Raw genomic sequence first — 24,001 nt, forward strand, 5'->3', positions numbered from 1 at the left:
CTTTTCACAACCTTGTTTTTTGTTTTCATATTTGCAGACTGTATTTTAAATTCAGGATACTGGATTTTTGAAAGTATTGCATTCAATGGAGAGCTAAAAACACACAAGCAGGACTGAAAGAAAATCCACTTAATGCAAATTCTTTTCCTAATTACTAGAACTGCATAAAAATGAGATAAATCCAGCAGCCAAATTTTATCAGCACAAAGTCATGTAGTTCTGTGGGGCCCACCAGCATAACAGGGGCTATTACAACAACCAACATTTCCAATTCTTTTCAATCCTTCTCTCTCAACCTGCAATCAGACATTGATGCAGTTTAACAGTATAATTTGGCTTTGATTTTTACAGTTTTTTTCTGGCATCCTTTATGTTGATTTCATGTGACAGTTTCAGCAATGACGTGCTGCAAGTACTCTCCAAGTCCCCGGGTGGTCTCTGAGCCATAAAGAAATGGAATTGAAAACTGAACAGTATTATAGAGCAATAAGCCTATCATGAGATGATTATTAATATGGCTTATTCATTTAATTTTATATTTTCATAGCTCAGGCCTACAAAAATGTAGACTTAAAATACCAATAGCAGTAGGATGCTACAGTAACAGTAATTATGTTGCTCCTTAATGCACTGCAGCTCCAAGCTCTTCTAGGTGATGAATTTTACTTAACTTTAAATTGAGATATAGCAGGAAATAGGTCTGGATTTTAGCAGCACTAGCCTTTCCACTGCTGACAAAAGAGACATAAGGGTTTTGGCTTTGTTGTAGTCACCTATCAAAACCTTTAAGTATTTGTCAAAATCACATTTGTCAAAATCACAAAAAAAGCACAAGCTGCTGACATCTTCTGAATATTTTCAAGTTTGAAGGAGTGTTGTATGATACTATGTATATGATGCCTTGAGATTGGTAATTATGCAACATCTATGAACTCAGGTTAAGAATATTATTGTTTTGACAGCAAGGGAGATAAGTTACTCCAACAGGTTGGAACAAATCTTTGCATAGAGAACACAAAGAAGGAGTTCACTCTTAACTCAGCTGCTAATGTGTTTTCTCAAACTCAAATAACACTACCAAATGTAATGTCAGCCATGGTTTCCCTTTGTCAGGACCACAGATGTAACCAGAGCAGCTCTGAAGCCAGAGAGGTATGGTACAGAAAGGATGTACTTTTCTATCTGGAGAAAATCCCCAAGAAATTGTTATGGGTGTAGGGTTTGGGGAAGGATTAAGGCAAAGACAAATGTCCACACATAGTTTTTGTAGGAGACACAATTTGTGGGAAGCAGATTCACTACAGCCTTGTGCAAGCTGAAGAAATGAAGTAGTTTGTCCTGTGTAGTCATTGGAACCAAAATTGTACCATAATTAAAAAAAAAGAAGCCATAAGGATTTATTTGTTCCCCCACTGACCATCTGGCTTTCATTCTCAGATCTACTTATGATCTATTGCTAAAATTACAAAACTGCAATGATTAACAATATTAAATGTTAGAACACAGAAGTTAATTTTTTAATTCTTACTCAAAAATTCTGTCTCCATAAGCCATTTAATTCTTTCCAGTCCCATCTGAGTGCCAGAATAACATATTTAATACAGTTCATATCAAAATTCCTAACTACAGAGGAAGAAAGGTAGTGAAACAGAATCTTCATGTTACAGGAACACTGAGAGAGTTGCCAGAAAGATATACAATTTTAAAAATGGCATAGCATTTACCATAATTATACTGCCCATAAAAGGATTAATCTTTTAAACTAATATATTATTTTTTCTGTATCTCTCAGTATATCTTTATATCCACAACATTTCTGTTCCTTCCTGTTGTTATCCTAAGAACCTGAGGTATAGATTGACAAGCCAGTTTGTCATTTAAATCTGTCAATGGTTAAGTAGCTGTTTATCTTGTAATTTTATACAACTCTTTTTTTGCATTTTTATTTTTTACTAAAGATTAAGAGCATAACAAAAATCAAACCACGTATTGCTCAATATCAGTGCATGAGAGGGACCAATACCATCCTGCTTAGAGAAAACAGAACATACATATGAAATAATTCCTTGTCCTGTTCTCACTTTTGTCTGATCTGATGCTTTGGTTTTCCTGAGCCAGACACTGTAGCTGTGTTTAACACTTCTTCAAATCTAAAACTTCATCAGATTAATATCCCTCAATTCAGTGTAATTTAGTACCAGCCTTTCAAATCTGGTATACTACTGAACTAATATTTTAGTGAATTTTCAGATTTTTTTTTTAATTATTCTTAGAAATCAAATTAATAACACTACTTCACATGAATTTGTAAACCACTTTTTGAACACTTTGTTCCCTTCTTCTTTAAAACCAGGCCTGTGCTTTGTTCCTGTGTCAATAGGCTTCTGCCAGTCCATATCATGCTTTATTTTTTTAAGCATAATAAAACCAATGGTGTTAACCTAAAAATTGAGATGGCCAGACCATCACAGAGGGAAGTTAACAGGGCATGAGGCAGAGATTGTCCTTCAGTTTCTTCAAACTACAGATGATAAAAAACATTTTCATAATCTGCTGTGCCAAGAAAATTCAATCTGTAGTGAGATATCTTACTCCTATCCAAGAAAAAGACTTCATTTTATCTGGGGAACAGACAGTGAACATATTTTCCATTAGAGTGAGGCAGGGGGATCTGTTTTCCTCAAAATACTTGTTTAAAGCCTCAACAAAGCCCAGTGGGAGGGGGAAAAAATCACATCTGCTTCTCTCTATGAGGACACTTTTGTTTTTTCATACTGTATAAAGATATACATGAAAACAAGCATGCTGGGTGAAATCCTCAGCAAAAACCAGTGGAACTTCATGCAATAAACCTATTTCATAAGCTGTGCTTCTGCTCCTTTAGCATGCATCTGTTCTTACCATCCCATCCTATATTAAGTCAATAAATATTTTCTCTACAATGCAGAGAAAGGCTTATGGAAAGTCACAGCCTAGCTCAGTGTAGTAGCCAAAGCTGAGGAACCCTTCTGCATGTGCTTGCTTCCTTTTATGATCCTCAGCTGTGAGCTCCCTCCTTCAGAGACCACAGAGAGCTTTCCATAAAACAAAGGCAAAAAATGTGCTTTTCCTGGCATGGTGAATGCATCTTTTTCTTACCAAGCCAGCCATGGGTTATTTGTTTTTATAATCAGGGTTATCAAATAGTCATGGATTGTGTATAATAGTAGTAGTAGGATGTGCCCCTTATCAGGGGTGCCATGTATTTGGACCCAGGCAGAGGTGGGTGCTCAGCGACCTTATGGACTCACTACCCAGGAAGTGTTTTCACATATAAAATAAAAGCTTGGAGGAGAAATGATAGGCCCAGAAATGAGGATCACAACTTTTATCACTAGGATATGGAATCTGGGAGATTTTTAATCCCCCCTCTTCTTGTGGGATTTTACTAAAACACGTTTTAGTGTCTGCATGATCAAAGCTTTTGGTAATAACAAAGGTAATCTGAGAATTTGAGAAAAGGATTCTATTATTTGTTTCTCATCTGCATAGGTTACATATTTTGAGAATACTTTTTTCTCATCTGCATCTTAGAAGACCACATAACTTAGTCAAGACTTTTACCCAGTAATGTTAATTTGTATTTCACATATATTAGAAATAGTAGTGCAAACACAAATAGATGAGAGCCAGTATGAAGTACACCATTACCTATGAGATCAATGTTCTGCACCTTACCCAAGTAGCATTTATTCTGTATAGGGTAAACAATTAATTCCATGGTGTCCAACTTTTTAAAAATTGCTACTAACTGAGCTGTACACACGCAAAGACAAACCACATGGGAGACAGAAAAAGATGAAACACTGGTTGAGAATTGTATCATACTCAGCTTATCCATGCAATTACATGTCAGTTCTACATTTCTGCATGTGTAAAACAAAGATGATTCCATTAATATTCCACTGGCCAAGGGACTTCCCAGACTTCAAAATATTCTGGCACATTCTGAATAAACACAGCTGACAGACCATGAATTAAGAATATAAAAATACTTGAGAAAAATAAAAGAGTAAGTGGTTGATCCAAAGATGATTGAAGTTAACAGAAAGCCTAACACTGACTTTATTCAACTCTTAATAACTCCTGGAGACAGATCTCCCATAATTTACATTATCTCTTACACTGCTTATCAAAGCTAAATTACATTAGATTTTTAAACTGGTCCTTTACTGCATAAGTCAAATATAATATATACAAGAGGTCAAATATAAAAGAGAATTAGGGACTAAAACATACTAAAGATGTCATTATTTCTGAAAGTTAAACAAACTGTCAATGCTGAGTACATTTACATGGCAGATTAAAAAATACCCTCTACAAAATTTAAAAGCATTTTGGAAAACAAATGTCACTCAAAAGCCCCTCAGTTTTCTGAAAAAGCCACCAGCAGAATGCAGTAAGCCTCTTGTGATTCTGCAATATTAGCCACAGAATGACCAAAATTAATAAATGTGCATGACCATTACCTATTCTCTGTTTCTATTTATTTGGTGTCAAAGATAGGAAGGGGGATAGAATCAAATATTTCATTCTGAACTGGAACTGGCAATGTGTCTTAGTGTCTTCTTGTGTTGTAGTGACATTTCAGGACATTATTTTCAGAGCTGTTAAACCATGTTTTTAAATCAAATGAACCTTAGCTAAGTTAAAAGTCACACAACCTACAATTTGAAGGGAAGACTGGAATTTGACTTTAAGGGCAGGATTGATTAGACAAAGAATGTTAACAATTTATTGCTTTGGAAAGGACTAGTTCAGCTACCATTCACACATATGAATTGGCACAAGCAAAAAGAAATTATTTTTACACAAAGAAATAACAGAAAACAGTAAGAGGTAAATGTAAGAAAACTCATCCCTCTCTGATACTTTTGGATCTGCCCAGGGCTGCAGGCTATCTGATCAGCCATCTGCTCCTTCCAAGAGGGGTGTTATCTGCTGAAGGTAACTCTTTCCAAACATTCAGCACTGGCAATACTGCAATAACCCTTTGAAGCTTTGCAGGGAAATTTCTTCCAGCTTCCAAGTTCTGCTCACAGCTTTATTTGGACTTGTCATCCATGCTCTATCTCTGCACAGATAACAAACACAGCATAGATTTAAAGGGCTTATTCAGATTTACCTTGCCTTACACTACAGATATACTTAGTGGCTTAGCATGAAAGATTAATTTAAGAAAGAATGCATTGTTCTTCCATTTGTACTTTTAGCTACACAGTTAGAAAGACAAGGTTTATAATTAATTAGATATAGTGGGCAATTTTATCTTAAGCTTAATCAGATTCTTCTCTAAGTGTTTACCTGAGTTTACAAAACCTGGCTAAGAACTTCTGAGTGTTAGAGTGAGAAAATGCCTGGGTGTCAGACCTGGGGATTCATTGTTCAGGACAGCATCCACCTACCCAGCTGTCTTCAGCTCTCAACCTCTGATTTCCCCTTCCTGTGCCCTACCATTCACACTAAGGATTTATTATTTCAAGGAGCCCACCACAAGTACTGTCCTGTAGGTGATCCCCTTATTTACCTTCGAGTTGAGGGTTTTGGTACAACTAGAAAAAGAGTTTGTGGCTTTGTCTAGAGATAACTACTTTTAAAACTCAAGGTGATTTTTCATTCCCAGTTACACCTGAGCAGCTACACACCTCTATTTTTATGCATTTTGGCAAACACTGCTGATTGTTCTTCTTAGCATAGTTACCAAAAATAATCTTTAATCAATCTGCCAGCCACTTGGCTGCTGCTCAAACTGGACTGTTCCTCCAAATGCAATGTGAGATAATGACATCTTGTTATATATTGTATAGACATGTATTTTGTATACATTGAGTTAAAGATCTGAGGTGTACTGCTACAAATATCCCACTGGCATGTTAGCAATAGAAGTGTCAGATGACAAAGTTGCTGGGCTGGCCGTGTTTATGAGAAAATTCCTTTTTTTCCCTTGGACATTTTTGGTAGGATTCCTGTTACCCATACACACATGCTGCAGCTGCACAGTCATTAACTATGCAGATAACCCTTAAACCAGAACAATCTAGTTGCAGATCCAAGAACTTAGTGTCAGCAGAGCCACCTTCTTTGTTATCTGAATTTTTGACTATATTTCCAGCATTGCCCAAGTTGTGTTACTTGTCATCCAACACGTCTCTTTTCTTCGATTTATTTCTGTGCTCTTCCCTGCCTTAGGAGACAGTCATGAGTCAGCAAAAGCACTTCTGCTCAGGCTTTGCTCAAATAATTAATTTAATTTATTAATAGACTGGACTTCAGAATCCACCTTAAAAAGTATATATATCTAAAAGGTTTATTGAACAGGCTGACATTACTAAACTCTAAGTTAGCTTTGGAATAATTTTCAAAATCAACTTTAAATCTCTCTTTCTTCATTATTAATCATAAAATCCACTCTGGTGCTTTGTACTGCCACGTCTAAATGCTTCCTAGAATTGATATCATCGCTCCCTGTGCCATGTTTTCAGTGAAATATTAAGTAATGATTTGGCTTTCATAACCATGATAGTATCTTAAATTCTTCATGCAACAGTCTTGGTTTTCCTCCCAAACATCCTGTTATTTAATAATATACACATACAAAATTGCAGTTTGACTTCACATTCCACTGTAAATGAAAGAAGTGTTTTCAGTAGTGCAACACAATTTTACCTAGCCTATGATTTCCTTAATTGAAACAATGGAAATTACTGACAGAAACCATCTGAAATTTAACCTACTGGAAAGACCTATTCTCCTATTATAAGCACAAGATTGCCTTAGAATTACTTTCATTTCCCATAAATTCACTGTCACTGACACAGCTCTGTTACAACGGGTGCCAAGTACTACTTTTGGCAACTTGTCAGCTCTTTTAACCACAATATGCTCTTTCTCTGCTGTCACTGTAAGAGGCTACAAGGCTGATAGTAGCAGAGGGAGCTGGCAGAAGAAAACCAGTCTGGAAAAGATGAAAGGTGCCTGTACTCCAGCAGCCATTACTGCCACCTCTTTCATGATCCATGACAAAAGGTGTTAATCCTCCTGTAAATACCACTCCATCATGACTAGCAGAGGTCAAAGAAGTACCCCAATGTTTAAATTTTGTCAAAGCTTCTCATATCTCTCTTTCTAGATCTTAACTCTGTAACTTGTTACCTCTTTCCTCTTGTTTTTTTAATAAATATGTGGTTTGGGAAAAAAAAAGACAAATAAAACCCAAACAAATTTCAGACATATGCAGCATTTCAGAATAACAGTTTGTCATATCTGCTGTCAAAAAACCAAGAGAGTTGAGTAAACAATTAAGAAAACTTATTCTTAAAATTTCCCCGAATCTTTAGGACAAAATTATCTGCCTTAGACAACTGACAGGTATCCAAGACACCGAATTCAATTCTCAGGCTTTGACAATGATTCCTTTTAAAAATTCACTGCCATCATAGAGCTATTTCTTGCAATAAACTCAGGGTACATGAGCAAGAGAGGACTGAAGTTACTCCCAGCTGCTCTGCCTTGACTCCTCCTGCAGGGAAAGCTGCTCTGCAAAGACACATCCAGTGCCCCAAGGAAGCAGTCTTGGCTCACCATTGTAGCCTGGCAGATGTTCAGGGGATGGCAGTAAGGTGTGTTTTAGTGCCATCAATGTTCATTTTTCAGACTTAGGCCGACATATGCTACGGAGAATGTGAAGCATTTCTGCAGACTGCAGTACTGTTAGGGGTGTGCAAAGCTCAATAATGACTGCACAACCTCAGGCCTACAGTGCAGAATACCAGCAGTGCCAAATCTTAAATGCTGGGATTTGTCCTGCTCTTTGTCCTCTGACAGGCGTCTCTAAAGAGGAGCATCTCTTAGCAAATCTTGGGCTCTTGTTAAATATTTGCTAAACTCAGTCTGCTTTATGTTAATGAAGATTACATACAGTAAAGGCTAAAAATATATAAAACGCTGTTGGTGATCTGTTGAAGGACCAATTTGAAATTTCTTCAGCATTTTACTGTAGGTCAGCAAATAAATGCAGTTGTGGGTTGGAGGGCAATAGGACATTGCTGATGGTTCTGACTGCTTTGGGTCTGTTTGGACCTCTCTGGGATACGGACAAGCATCTTCAAGGAGCCGCCGACGAGAAGCAAGGACTGTTTCGCTTTCTTGCAGAGAATCCCCAGAGGGGCAGGGATTCCACAGCGGCACAACCCGCGGCTGCGGCGGCCCGGAGCCGGCCCGGGGCACGGAGACCCGCTCAGCGACCCCGGCGGGGCCGGGCCGGGCCGGGCCGGGCCGGGCAGGGGGCGGGCCGAGCCCCCGGGGGAGGGACGGGCTGGGCGGAGGAGCGGGGTGGGCGCACGGAGCGGCCACAGGAGCCGGGAGCCGCTGCCGGGCCGGCAGAGCCCGCGGCTGGGAGCGGAGCGAGGGGAGCGCAGCGAGGGGAGCGCAGCGAGGGGAGCGCAGCGAGCGGCGGGGCCATGGCGGGGGCCGCCCCCTCAGCCCCGCGCCTCTGGCTCGGCGCCGCCCTGCTGGGCTGGCTGGCGGCGGCCGGGGCCCGCCGGCGAGGTAAGGACACAGGGACCGGGACACCGGGACACAGGGAACGGGACACCGGGAACGGGACACAGGGAACGGGCCCGGCACAGGGAACAGGTGAACGGGCGGCTGCTGAGGGGCGCGGACGGGCCGGGCATCGCCTGCCGCCCGGCGCACGGGCTGCGAGCCACACTTTCACTGGAACAGGCTGAACTTTGTGCCTGCCAGAGCAGGAGCTGTCCTTGTCACAGCGCTCTTGAGTGAAAGCCTGCTGATGGGAGCTCAAAACCAGGGGTGCTGTGTCTCCCACCCTCTCTTCCTGGCGCTCTTCGGCTCCGTGGTGGATCACAGGCAGCCTTGGCACATCCTTACCTGGGACCTCTGCTGAACACGCCTCTGTTTATAGTTTCACATTTCCGACAGAAAAACTACATCAGTTGTAGATACAATAACGTATTGCAATGACAACTACTAGAAAACGCTCCATAAACATAAATTTTACACTTTCCTAAAGGTTATGTGATTATTACATTTGCAAAGCGCCTCGTAGGGTGTGAACAGAAGTGGTTGACAAATGTTTTAACACCCAGTGTAATGAGGTTATTTGTAAAGATGTATTCATTTGTGCTTGTTGATTCGATTTTCTTTATCGGTCCGTGCATAGGAGTCACCATGTTTCTGTTCCATGGCATTGCAATACTATCATTTCTGTAACATTTTTGCTCATTTATCAGTCTCATCAAAGAAAATTGTATTTTTTAGGTAGTTACAGTAATTTTTATATTCTCCCTTAAAAATACTAGTCTAGAAAATTGTTCCAGGATTACTTCTTTTCCTGTTTTATTGTTTTGGAAGAGTTTAGATCCACAAATACTTTTATTAAATTCAGTCATAGGTCTAATTTCTGCCTTGAGATGTTGGTAAGCTGCATCTTTTGCAGTCAGTAGATGGAAAAAAAAACCACGTTCATGCTCAGAGTGGGCACTTACTGAAGACACTGTTGGTTTATCAGTGGTCATTTGCCAAACCCCAGCCTTTGGACAGCAGGACGTATACACTCATAAAGATATTTGTACCTGTGCTTGCCAGTGCTGCCACACTGCCCTTGCCTGTCTGTACTCTGCTCCTTTTCTCTTCTCCAGTTTGTACCTGGTAGTCCTCAGTTCCTTACTGTTCCATCGGGATGGAAACATTCTGGACAGGTGGAAAATCACTGACCCCTCTTTGCACATGGATGAAATAGAGATGTGAACAGGAAGTTGAGAAACCCTTCCTTTGTGGAACTCATTTTCCACCCCAGTGCCTCAGAGATAGTCATCTGGAGCCACTTCATATCTCTGTGGCAAATGAGCTCCTGTGTTGACTTCAGAAACATCTTTGACTTTTGGTTCAGTTGTTCAGAGGATCTATTATGTGACTCAGTTTACAGCAGCCATGCTGGAAACCTCAAAGTGTTGGCAGAGATTTCATTGTATCTCTCCCAAAAGGCTCATCCTCTTAACACAAAGCTGTGTGTTTAAGATGCTGCAGTTTAGGGTCACATTTCTCAGTATCCATCAGGACCAAAGAAGTCTGGGATGGATCAAAGCTCACTGCACTGATCCTGAAGACAATCAGGAAATAGCAAATACAGAATCAAATTCTTCCTGGTGTGCAGAGACACAAATTGAAGAACAGTAGAGAGCCATGTGCAGTATAGGGTGTTTGTGGAAAGAAGCACAGAACATGATGAGTAAACTGAAATGCCTGGGAAATAGCTGCATATTTCCCAGGATGGACTGATCTTGTTCAGTAGACAGTGTGTAGTGTTGGGACCTCCAAACAGAATGGGAGAGTTACAACTTTCTAGACTTGTTATTATCTCTCCTAATAACCTATTGATAACCACTTGTATGTATTTCCTCTAGTTTAAGTGAAAACACAGGTGCATCCACTACAAAGGAGACTGGACACCATGTCTTATTTCTCAACTATTCATTTGTGTATTTTATAATTGGAATTTTGCTGTTCTATAGCAAATATTTAAAATGAAAGTTATTAAATCACTAGTACTTTTAAAGGTCCGTAAAAAGAATTCAAAAGAATATTCCCATATCTATGAAAAGCTTTCATCAAGAACAATCATGAATAAATGCTAAATTTTGCTAAAATTTACATGAGTTTTCTGTTTTGTGTCAAAACATGTTAGGATATTTTGTGATTGTAGATGAAGTCACCAGTAGCACAGAAATCTTCCCCTAATTTAATGTTCCTCACATCCTGGACAGAGATGGTGGGTCAGCCTGCCCTGTAGATAACCTTCCTTTACACTTCAAAGCTATCAGAACCTGTTTTCAGTCCTTGTAATTTTGTCAGATTTGAATCATCAGGAAGCCTACAAGGAAGATGGAGAAACACTTTTTACAAAGTGACAGGGCAAGTGGTGGTGATTTCCAAATGAAAGAGAGTAGGTTTAGATTAGATATTGGAAAAATATTCTTTACTGTGAGGATGGTGAGGCACTGGAACAGTGGAACAGTTGCCCAGAGAAGCTGTGGCTGCCCCATCCATGGAAATGCTCAAGGTCAGCTTGAACAACCTGCTCTAGTGAAAGGTGTCCCTGCTTGTGTCATGGAAATTGGAACTATATAATCTTTAAAGTCTCTTCCAGCCCAAAGTACTCTATGATTCTGTAAAATTGCTGGGTGTTAGACACAGGCAAAGCTTTTCTGGGGCATTTTAGTTAAGTTAGTATTCATCATTCTAATAATAGTATTTGAAAGAATGCCTGTATCAAAATCTGTTTTTATTTAAGGCATCCTGAATAAGGAAATCATGATTTCTGTGGAAAGTGTAGCCAATTCCCTCCTAAATGCTTCTGCTTGGAGCAGATCTGTTCTGCAGGGGTAACATTTTTGCAGAGAACTTGACATTAATTTTTTGTGTGTCTCTCCATAAATCTGATGATTTTATTTGTTTCTGCTGTTGCTGAAGTTAGACAGCACTTCAGTTACATTCAGGTTAAAAAGTTGCTTTTATATGTGTTATTGATGATTACAGTTATTTTCAGTTGTTTTGCAGAATAAAAAAGAATAAAAAATTAACCAGTGTTACACAACAAGATTTCCAAATGATAACTATGAAAAATTCTATAAAGGAGAAAGAGATACACTGGATTCATAAAGAGCTGGATGGCCTTTTAAAGTGATATGCATAATAATAAGAAACTTATAATTTGATCTTTAGTAGGATTTATAACCCTATTACAAGTGACTACAGTCAGCTGTTTTAAAGATCTATCAAATGATGATCTAATTAAACTGTGGAGGAAAAGAAAATAAAGACTTGTCTCGTGTCTAGCCTGATTTATTAATGGAGAAGGTAACAGATATTAATTGTTTCATGAGTGATTCAGTTACAGGAAAGAAAACTAATGAGGGTGCTGTATGAAAGGGAGAATTCAAGTAAAGAATAGAGGACAGGAAGAAACTTTCATCATGGTTCGTAAACTGCTTGTGCTTGTGCTTGGAAAACATTTCAATAACACACATGACTGACCTGTGGTTCTTCAAGGGCTTTTCTCAAAATTCCAGTGAAGGGTAAGTTCCCTGTAAGGTCAAATTGTATGGACATGAATAGCCTACAGGCTACTACAAGAAACTCAGAAGCACAGTGGTGGCACAGTCAATCACACTGACTTCCAGCTGCCCTTAGAGGACAGAAGATAAAGCTGTTGTTACCTGCCTGGGTAGCCTAAAGCTGTATCAGATTAAATCTTCAATCTTTGAAAGACTGTAGGATTCTCATATTGTGTTAAAAAAGATAGAGTCTATTCTTTTACTGGGGCATTGTCTCCATTTAAAGGTGAGGAATTACCTGATTTTGAAACTTGTTTTATAATTGTGGATATCTAGAATGACATAAAAAAGTGAAGATAGTAAACTATCATATAGTAATAACCCAAAATGTTTCTAATCAGTGACACAATTGTACCATGCAAAATATGTGACAAATACAGACAAACCTGGGATGGAAAGCTGGAGATCAGGGCATTCATATTAAAAATGTAACATTAGACAAATTTGCTTACAACTTCATCTTTGAATTCAATAGTAGCACAACGAAGGCAAAAATTAAGATTCACTGTATCATACAGTGTAACCTGAAATTCTGTTCACAGTTTGATCAGTTGGCATCCATTTTTAAAAGCAAGATAAATAGATAGGTATACTTTTAATATCACTTATATATAAGCGTTTCCTTACTTTATTTTCTCATTCGTTCACTTCCCAAGCACATTTCTGAAACAGAATGACCAGTTAAGTATGTTGCATGTAAATATACCATTAGCTAGAACTTCTTTCTGCTTTATTTCTAAATGAGTTTGCAGTACAAAAAAAAAAAAAAAAACAAAAAACTAACAAACAAATAAACAAAAAACCCCCAAAAAACTGTGATAAAGACTTCTTCAGATTCTGATCCTTCATTTTATCTATCAATCAGAAAATTTGAGAGATTTTTTTGTGGCCATAAGGTCACTTAGATGTCAAAAATATGTTTGGCAGTTGTATTTTCTTTATTATAATTTAGCATGTCATTCATGCAAGTTGACTTAAAATGTGTAATCAAGTGTCTACCCATTTTAATACACACTTTTGCTATGTTCTATGTGTATACATGCAAGCTGCATGCAGCTATCCAGTATCTCTCATCCATTTGAGGGAATTGCTAATTTCATGCTGAATAGTTCTGTAAAGTGGTAATTATTCTGAAAAGACCTATGGATAAACCTTACTCCTCCTGAGGTAGGTTTTTTATATTCTCATGTATCAGACACTCCATTTGCATTCAGGTTTCTTAAATATCAGTGGAACTAGAAAAAATCAAAATCCAGGTGGAATGTATAAATGTATTCCTTCCCACTGGTTATGCATCCGGGGTAAATGCCTATGTGGTTATTATTGCATTTATTGTCCATTAAAAGAAGGAAAGTTATGGCATCATGAAGTCTATTAAATTTCAGAGTACTAACATGCAAAGTTGTTGTTACTAAGACTTCAGGATATTCTTTCATAAAATTTGTTTTGCATGATATTGCAACATATCCTTATCTTCCTTTAAAAATGCTAACAACTTTTCTAAAATAGTTGCTAGGCATTACATCTTGATACTCAGAATACTCTTGCTCCACAGTTCTGGAATGCTCTCCTGGTGGACATCAGATCCTGCAGAGCCCATACCGAAGTGTGGATTTTGATTCATCCCAGCTCCAGCAATCAGCGATTCAGGATTTAATCTGTGACCATTCCCTCACTCCAGGATGGTATCGCTTCATGATTTTTGATAAGCCTGCTGAGATGCCAACCAAGTGCGTGGAGGTATTATATATATAAATCGTTTCATTCTGAGAAATAGATATTTTGATGAAGAATTTTTCAGTAGAATAGGTATAAAAAAAGGGTATGGTTATGGGAACTTCTCTAAATACTTGATTATATTAAAATGTGCTAACTGGAAAATTAAGTCTTAAGCATTGAAAATTTTACAATGAATGCACAATAGCAGAGGATGATAAATTAAATCCATTTTAGAGCACTCAAAAGCTGTAATTGCCACTCAGTGATAAAGAAATTTTCTCAGTGGCAGTGCTCAGATAGCAGGGCTATCATGTTGTAAAGCTGGAGCTGTGTGATGGTCAGTGTGTTAGAAAGGCCATGTGAGAGCAGTATAAAGGCTTGCAGACACATGAACCCAGTAATTGTCTAGCTTTTACAGTCATCATGTCACAGAAGAGAGATTACTCCTAAAGTGATTTGAACTAACAGAGCTAATTAAATATTGGTTGCCTTATCATCTGCAAGCCTCCAAAGACTCAAGAATTACTTGAAATATTTAATACTTCAGATGTCTAGTTCTTTATTTCAGAGCTTATTTGTAGCTTTATTTTGGAGCTCTGTTATATTCTAAGGAGATACATCTTTTTAGTTTCCCCTTTTAAAAACATTTTCTTCCTTAAAAAACCTTAAAAATGTCATTAGAATATTGTAGCCTCGATTTTTCTAATGAATTTAAATTTCCTTGCCACAGTTTCCTACAAAAATAAGCTAAAATCCCATCAACTAAGTGCTTTTAAATGAACACAAAACAGCTCAAACATACTACCCACATTTCATAGGAGAAATCCAGGAGGTTAGTTGAGCCTTCAGCTGATGGCCAAGTGCAGATAAAAGGTGACAGCTTTAACACCTTTAGTTGATACTCAGTGTACTTCTGCTCTACACTGTTTGCTGTGTTCTGAGAGCATCCATACAGTCACTGCAGGTTAATGATGCAAAGTAGCTCACTAAGCCATAACACAACTGTGAACTTTTTTGAGCAAAGCACTCAGATGTGACTTCCAATTTAGTTCTTTATGCATTAAATTATAACCTGTCTTTAGAAACGAACACAAATTCACTAGGTTCAATAAAGGACCTAAGTGTCTTTTGTGTGCATTGTTATTCAGCCTTGAGGAGGAAAGTCAGCAATCCCTCATATACTAGCTGAACTTTGCTATAAGCTCGTGGGAGTAATTAATTACATAGGTACCTTCTCATTAAAGCACAGCAACAGTTTGATGTAGCATTAACCATTTCCTGATGTTTTTCTCTGGTGCTGAAGATGAATCACTGTGGGACTCAAGCCCCTGTCTGGTTGTCTCTGAGGGAGTCAGAGTCCATGCCTCGACCTGGTGAGATCAAGCAGTTAACAGCTTGTGCTACATGGCAGTTTTTCTTCAGCTCTTCAAAAGACTGCTGTCTTTTCCGAATCCCTGTCAGGGTGAGGAACTGTGGAGGTTTCTTTGTTTACTTACTGCAGCCCACCCAAGGATGCATGGGGTATTGTGCAGAAGGTGAGAAAATGCATGCTGTAACTCAGCTAAGTGTGTGTGTTTATAAGTGTTTTTCTGCTCTATATATGTTTGGTATTTGGTGAAGTGGAAATGTCAGGAAATAGTTTTGCTAAAATTTCTTGCAATCCTTACTTTTAATGTTGATATGATAGAAGAAATGATCTGAAATAGTGGGTTCACTTTGCCTCTCTAATATACATGTAGCATTTGACAAATTTTCAAAGACAGAAACTTAAGAATTGAAATTTTCCTTATAATGAGGTAGAGTTACAAGACACATCCATAAATCAAAATTCAGTATACCAAAATTCAGTGTAATTCAGAACACTCAGACTCTTCAAATAGCTATTACTGAACATGCACAAAATTATGTATCAGAATAAATTTTGTCTTAAGAACTTGAGTGACTGAGTAAATTATTATTTAGCATGGTTAGGAATAGTTTTGCTGTTGTTGTAATTCTTATAATATTTCTGGAGCATTTACATGTTGTTGCTAAAAGAAAATTCAGCACAGTAATGCTCTACTGATGCACATTTTATCAGTACTATGAGAAAGGAGTAATTTTGCAATGTCTCCTATTGTCGTGGGTGCTTGTGCTGCGAAAGTATGTTGGTGTTTGCAGCTCAAAACTTCAATATTTCATTATTCATGACAGATTTTTCAGATAAGCAAGGCAGGGTTAAATCCTTACAGTTATAAATATTGTGAAATAGTGACACAGTGTAGTAGGAAATTCTTATTAGCGCATATAACACATCATTATGAAAATATTTGCAGTATTTTCATGCATGATATGCTATATTGCTTGGAGTCATAGTCTCTGTTACTGACTACTTTAAAAAGCTTAGTAGCAAATCTATCAGTGGGCTTTCTGGCCCGTCATTGTACCTTTAGATCCTTCTGTTAAGACATTAAGACTCCATGGGTTCAGCAAGCATGTGCCTGAAACAATGAAGAACTCCTGCACAACAGGACTTGCATTTACTTTGGATCCTGGTACATGATGAGGAAAGAAGATATAAAACCACAGCTAGACATCCAGCTAGCAAATTTTTACTACCTTAAAACTAAAGCAGACAAAAAGTGTAATTCTTATTTGTCTATACTGAACACTGTAAATCTGAAGCACATTTTGAGTTTAAATGCACATATTTAAGATGATGTTGTCATGTGAAGTACATTGTACTATTGTACTGCTTTTTGTATCTATGTTACCATGTGTACCTGATGCAAATTTGCAATCTGTCCTCTACATGCTAAGGAATTCAAACATTGTACCACTGAAGTGTGGAACAGCAAAATCTTTTTTTCCTTCCTTTTGGTGAATAAGATTTCCAGCGTTGCTGTTGCCCTTCTGATGTAGTTTGAGTAGAGTCACTGACATTTTCATATTTAAGTCAAGTTCCACTTACTTTTCTATAGCATTCAAAATACCAAACAATTGCAGTGCACAAACACTTTCTCTTAGGCTTCTGTAGGAAGGTGAATTTTTTCAAAGCAGGTCTCCACTGAATTTCACTGTCCAAGGTTACAGTTAAAGGATAAGTGTTTAGATGTGAATTTGGAGAAGAAAAATATACATTCAAGATAATAGTATAATTCCTTTTTATTCCCTAGCAACATGTATAAGTATTGGTTGAGCACATCAGCAGTAAAAGTTGTAGAGGTGGTGGAATGTTCTGTACCCTTTCTCCTCGGTGTTTTCCAGCACAGGACATTGTGCTCACTGCTGTCACAACTGTACGTGGATCAGATTACAAGATTGTTTCTATTCTGAAAATTTGCACTTCAATTAGTGTTTTGTGAGATTTGCTCCATAATCTAAGAGCAGTGGTGTTTTTTCTCTGTATGTGTGTGAATATACAATGTAGAAACCTTTTATAGTTGTTTCAGATGCAAGGCCACAGAGCTGTGATCCTGAGGGAATGGAAATTGAAGGTATCTGTAGCAGTGAGTATTTTGTTTTGATTTTCAAGATTTTCTGTGCATCTGTGACCCAGTAATGTCAACATTTAGTGATATATTCTGACTTGAATAAAAATTTGTTCATGTTATCAACAGTATTACTTGGTTTATTGCAAAATGAGTAGTTTGGAGGTAATTTCAGACAAACTCAGATTGTGAAAGTTCTTTCTCAGAATATTTTGAGTAGTTATCAAAATGTCAAAAAGTAACTGTAATGATGCTGAATGACAGATTGCTTTGATTCTTCAGCAGCAAAATATTAGAGGAATCTACAAATCATATTGTTGGTTATTCTGTTCCTTTCTGAATAGCCTTTTTCTTTTTTCTTTTCTTTTCCCCACTTTTTTGGTAAGTAGTGGAATTATTCTTCTGTAAGGCACATTCCTTTGCATATTGCTCTCTTCTGCCTGGTGAAATAATTAATTGCATTTTATTCTCTTGTTTATTTTTTTTTTTTTGGTTTAGGTTTATTTGGATTGATTTCCCCCTCCCTCTTTAGCACCTTCCTATTATCTAGAATATAATCCAAAGCTCATAAAGAGTATTTTCTCCATTTAATAATTGTTAGAAAGAAGATACACATTTTTCTTTGATTCTCCTAAGAAATTATATAGTATTTCCACATATAAAAAGGTAAATATTATTAGAGTATTAATTGACAAAATTTATGTCAGTGTCATTGTATCCAGTACTGATTTTGTGCAGAATAAAAAGCAGAGACCACCCTTCTGTTTGACTAGGTAACCTGGCTCCTACATCATCTCCATCTGGGTCACCACCACTTCCATCTGTTCCTGAAGTTGTAGCAGAGATGATCAAAGGCAGCATCTACCTAAGGTGTACCTTTGGCATTCCTTTTGCCAACAGCTCTGTTGGATTCATTGTAACTTGGTCAAGACTTTCTCCTGAAGGCGTCAAAGAAGAACTTACACATGAAACAGCAGTTCATACCTTCTCACTTCTAGAATTAGATGGGATAAATGTCAGACTTGGAGACAGAGTATGTTAAAGCATTATTATGATTTCTTTGTATATTTGTAAGTATGGCTGAGTAGATGCTAACAGTTTTTAGAGAGAGGTCCAGCATCTTACTGTATAATTTTTCTTGGCAGAAACCTTCTGATTCACTAGATATGTATTGTTTCTCTGGATGAGCTGCTGTTTACTGGTTTTGTTTCTAGGATTTATATACCTTGCCTTCCATTGTACCAGAGTGAAGACTTAGGCTCTCAAGATAACTTTGAGAAACCTAAGTATTGGAAAATCAAAACATCTTTTACCTATATATACCAAAATACAGGTCAATTTTTCCTGGAGGAAATAAAAACCAAAAAATCATGGCTGGTATGCATATGCATGTTCAAGCCAAAGCCTGGCTTATGGTTGGATTATGGACGGCTTATGGACAGCAATAGCAATTGTTACTCCCCAAAAATCATTTGGGGACTTTATGAAGACTTGCCTGACAGTGTTGGCTTGGTGACAGTCAAAAGGAAATCACAATCACAAGCTACCTCCTGCTGTGAATAACTTTTTTTTTTTTCAGGGTCGGAAACACTACATGTGTGGTCAACACATCTTAAAATAGATACAGCAAAATAAAAACAAACACTGAAACAAACAGCAAGCCAAAGCAAAACCACAGTGTCTAGTAGCATGAAACTGGTTCAGTGGAGTAAAATCACACTGAATTCCTCATCTTGAAAAAAATTATCCAAGTCCATAACAAGAGGAAATACATAATCTAAGATCTGATGGTCACTAAACAAAAGGCAAAACCTACGAAATGGAAAAAAAAAAGTAGTAAATAACATATAAACAAGTGTAAAACACATTTGCAGCAATGCTCCAGAAAAGGTTTTTTAAATATTCATTAAATATGATTTGTATGCAGCCATTAGTTGAAGAAGTCTCTGCACAACTGGTAGAATATGCCATGAAAAGGTCCTAGGATGCTCAGTCTCTTTCTGTTTTTTTTCTTTAGCTGTATTTACCAATTACCAGTGACAACTGGTACCTTCTGGTGCCATCAGAAGAGTAGCCATGATAAATCATTGAAGTGACCAGAGTGGCCAAGTTTTGTCTTCATGTGACCACTTCATACCAAAAATGTATTTTATTATTCTGGCTTTACCTTACAGGTCTACTGCAGCAGTTCTTCTTTTTTCATGGAGAATCCAGATATACGGAGCTCTTCAGTTGAGAGCAAGGAATTTTTTGCTGGAATTAAGGTAACTTTGTAAAAACATAATGTAGTAGGAATTTTGAAGTATTGCTGTAGCAATCAGTCCTCTGAAATAGAAAGCACTTAAATGTATAAATTGTGAATCTATTATCCTTCCACCTTTACCCACCACTTCAAGACTATGGCTGCTGTGTCTGCATCTCCTCACACTGCTGCTCCTCAGTCCATGTAATTTAACACTCCAAGCTGATTAGGAAGCAGTGCTGCAGTTTGCTTACAAAGATTGCATTTTAAGTACAATTTCTTCTGTGCTAGATACATCCAGAAACATATGATATATCAGAAGATGGGAAGGAATACAGACTGACAATAGAAAGTAGCATTCCTATTCCTTGTCCTCAATTTAGCCAGCTAAAAAGTGACTGCAAAATCTCACTAACATTAAACAGTGTTGATGAAGGTAAGTATAACACTGATTTTGTTACATTTTGTATATTTAATTTTTAAAATTTTGTTGTATATTTTTATAAATACTGTACTGGTTTCCTTCTTCAGAGAAGTTGTTGGACTTTCTAAATAATTTCTAAAATGTTAAAGTATTCAGAGTTTGCATGATGCTCCTGAAAATATTATATAATTACTTGTTGAAGTTTGCAAATGTTTTGGTAGACACTGGTATCAGAGATACATTCTTTAACTTGAATAGACAGAATACTGTAATACTTATAAAGTTTATAATTCAGATAATTTTGTTTACCTGTTGCATTGCAAGTATTATATATGCAGTCACAAAGTCATCCTTTATTACTCTTATAGCCTTTTTCTGTAATATTTTCTCAAGCAAAAGGAAGAGCCTTGCCTATGCAGACAACATTTTTTTTTTTTTTACATTATCAAGCCTAACATGATTTCCATTTGTCTATCAAACTGGGGAATGCAAAAACATTGTCCTGGGTGTGTATAAGAAGAGGTAGAGAGGAGTTTTTTTTGCATGACCAAACCAAACCAAGAAAAATGCATAATTATTTTAATTTATGAGTGTAAGTGTGTGTAAATAGGTTAGTATCTATATAAGCAATTATAATATGGAGAATGTAGTTCATTTAGAGGAGGAACTCACTAATGATGTATTTTCTTTAAAACAGGTAAAGAGCAGTTAGGTCTAAACTTGGCTCTTTCTTCTTGTCATGTGGATCTTCTCCAGAAATCCTGCAATAATGGACTCTGTGGTCAAGCTGTAATTTTTTTCACTGCTGTGACAGACTTCATGCAGGATGGAGACAGGATTACCAGAATTGCAGTTGAACCTATATCCAGTGAGAATTTCCTGTGGAATGGCTATGTTCCAGAAAGCACACAGGTTGAAAATCTTTGTGTTAAGATCTGTAAACTGGTGTTAGTGAAGCTTTTATTTCAGTTTTGACTTATTGACTCACACCATGATTTATGTGTGGTTGATTTTAGTTGCTTTCTTTTTTCTTGAAGTTCTGTGTTTTCATTTGAATTTTTTTTCATTCTAATATTGAAGTAACTACTAAGACTGATTCAAAGTATAATATAATATAATATAATATAATATAATATAATATAATATAATATAATATAATATAATATAATATAATATAATATAATATAATATACTTATTTGAATGTAAACAAATATAATAAGATAAATAATGTACTTGAGTGCATTTATTTCCTAACCTGATGTGTTTTACAATTCCTTTCTTTGTTTTGAAGATTACAGTTAAGGATCTACCCACTGCCTACTGCTACTCATTTACTGACCCTCATATAATTACTTTTGATGGAAGGTAATTACTGGCTTGCTGCTCTGAAGTGTGTTGGGAGTTTTTTTGAGTGGGTTTTGGGGGGTGTGTTTCATTTGTTTAATTTTATTTATTCTTTTTATTTGTACAAATAACCTGTAGTTTTCTTCATTTTCACTGTGTTTTACAATTATTTTTGACAGGATAAATATGCTTTAGTTGGTAAAAGTTTGCCAGTCATGATGAGGTTTTTAATATTTGCATTTCTAAAGGAAAGTTTTGTGGTTGTGGCAAGAGAATGAAACAAATGGGCAAGAGGAATGGTAGCTGTGGAGTCTGTTGACTACAGAACATAGAAACATTCATATATTAAATGTGAACCATGATAAAATGTTTGAGTAAACAAAACTTTTAATGCAAAGGTGTTTCCAGACAAAAGCATAGTTTCCCTATTTCTATGTGTCAGGATCTGAATCCTTGTAAGGATCAAATTATGAGAAGTTGTCTGCTGTCTGTGTAGCATTTTACTGAGTTCATTAGTGGCACTGAAAGCAACTTATTTGCTACTGTCACTTGCATATCACTGGCTAAAAAGGATTTTGAAGTGAAAACAGCTTTCTTAGCTACAGCTGGTTTTGGTGTGCTTCTTTCTCTCAAGGTATTTGCAATTCACAAAGGATGTCTGAACAAATACATGCTCCACACCTGGGAGTTTTATATTCTTTATTCAGCAGAAGTACATTTCAAGTGGCAGGGTGAGAAGAAGAGAATATGTTGCCTCCAAAAAAGGATGTTCAGCCCACACATGATAACAGAACGGGAAATAAAAGTTGTGATTGTTTCTCTGATAGAATTTTGACTACTGCTACTACTAATAAAGTCAGTGGGCTTATCCTGATCTTGCAGTTTCTCCTTCAGTGGAAGTTTTAGGGTTTTCTTAGCTAAGCATTGTAACTATGGATGCATTGTGATCAAGTTTTCTCAAGAAGCTGTGTTTTCCTGCAATGTGATCTGTCTGGAAGCATGATGCTGCAGAAAAAGGGCTTTCTTTTTAAGGATAAATTATTTTGGTACTTTATTTTACAAATGGAGGAAACAAATTACCTACTAAATTACGGACAATCTGATGCAGTCCCAGTAGTGCAGCCATCTGCAGTTTGTCTGCTGGTCCATTATACACAAAGCAAATTGACAGTCTGCAATCAGCTGTCAAATGCCATCAAATGCCATTTATAGCCAAGAGGCTATTAAACTTACAGCAAAAGTTTGGGGGTTTTCTTTCCGTTTCTTTTCTATTATTTTTTTCTTGCTGTAGAATCATTAAATTGGCTATTTTAGCCTTGCTTCAGGGGACAGATGGCTAACCCTAAGGAAAAAATGCAAGTTGCTATTTATGGTTTTCATCTTAAATATCATTGGGAATAAGCACTCCCCATCTTTATCTTAATAAAGCAGACCTTTTTAAAAGGATGTGACTTTCTAAATCATTTTGTCAAGGGTACTTGTGCAGTTTTCAGCAGCTGCCCCCACATGCACACTGCTATGCATCTTACTGCTCTTGCAGGTTTGCCATTGTAGAAACACAAAGAGTGAGAAGTACCCTCCATATGCACTGTTGAAATCAAAGAATGACAGTAGGTTCATGCTTATGTTTCCATTCACAGCCATTGTCTACATATATTCCCCTCATTATCCTTCTCTTCTGCTGTAAAAATAAAGTATATATATGTATATATATATATATATTTTTTTTTTTTTTTAGTTAGAGCTGCTCAGAAGAAGATATGATGGCGTTTGCTCAGGTTAAAACTGTGTTTTGCTCTGTGAACTGTACTGTTTTTTCTAACTTGGGAAAATGAGTTTCATTATCAGTGTTCACCAAATATTAGAAATCTGCTTAAAAATGAAGTTGCTGACATGTAGTGATACAGTTATTTCACAACCAAAGTGATATCTGTGCTATTCATTTGATTCCAGAGTCTATGACAATTTTAAAACAGGAACATTTGTTCTCTACAAGAGTACATCTCGAGATTTTGAAGTTCATGTTCGTCAGTGGGACTGTGGAAGTCTTCACTACCCAGCATCCTGCAACTGTGGCTTTGTTGCTAGGGAAGGAAGTGATATAATTGCATTTGACATGTGCAGTGGTCAGCTCCATGAATCACAGCCACACTTGTCTGTAATAAATAGAGACACAACAGGAAGCAATGTCAGAATCACTGAATCCTACCTGGGAAGAAAAGTAACAGTAAGTGGTAAATAATTGCTTACAGAATAGATAAAATAAAAAAATCATGTTTCTCATGAGGCTATCTTCAATCTCTTTTTAGGTTTTGTTTTCTTCTGGAGCTTTTGTTCGTGCTGATGTGAGTGAATGGGGAATGAGCATTACACTTAGGGCACCCAGTTCAGATTACAGACATACAGTGGGACTCTGTGGCACCTTTGATGGAAATGCAGAGAATGACTATCACACTGCAAGTGGCAAGGAAATCCCAAATCATGCTAATGTTCCTTTTTCCTTTATTAAGGAATGGAGGTAACAAAATGCTTCTGTTGATAAATCAAATGTCATAATTTTTGGTTCTGTCTTTCCTTCACACTCTTAAAAACTTGTCAAAATAATAATAAAAAATTGCCTTAAGTTTT

The 24,001-nt window shown here is 37.1% G+C and overlaps 1 protein-coding gene across 2 annotated transcripts in view; it reads left to right on the top strand.

Moving 5' to 3' along the window:
* The first annotated feature begins 8,492 nt into the window (after positions 1-8,492).
* Positions 8,493-24,001, top strand: part of VWDE (von Willebrand factor D and EGF domains) — a 458,699-nt gene continuing 443,190 nt past the window's right edge. For both annotated transcript variants that reach the window (XM_079301593.1, XM_079301594.1), the window contains exons 1-11: positions 8,493-8,586; positions 13,729-13,913; positions 15,196-15,427; positions 17,315-17,380; positions 18,136-18,395; positions 19,537-19,626; positions 19,896-20,040; positions 20,726-20,940; positions 21,321-21,394; positions 23,327-23,600; positions 23,683-23,891. In XM_079301593.1, coding sequence (XP_079157719.1) covers positions 8,499-8,586; positions 13,729-13,913; positions 15,196-15,427; positions 17,315-17,380; positions 18,136-18,395; positions 19,537-19,626; positions 19,896-20,040; positions 20,726-20,940; positions 21,321-21,394; positions 23,327-23,600; positions 23,683-23,891 — 1,838 coding nt within the window. In that variant the 5' untranslated portion in view covers positions 8,493-8,498. The remainder of the gene's footprint in view (positions 8,587-13,728; positions 13,914-15,195; positions 15,428-17,314; positions 17,381-18,135; positions 18,396-19,536; positions 19,627-19,895; positions 20,041-20,725; positions 20,941-21,320; positions 21,395-23,326; positions 23,601-23,682; positions 23,892-24,001) is intronic.

Source organism: Erithacus rubecula (assembly GCF_903797595.1).
Source record: "Erithacus rubecula genome assembly, chromosome: 3".
NCBI classification, from domain to species: domain Eukaryota; kingdom Metazoa; phylum Chordata; class Aves; order Passeriformes; family Muscicapidae; genus Erithacus; species Erithacus rubecula.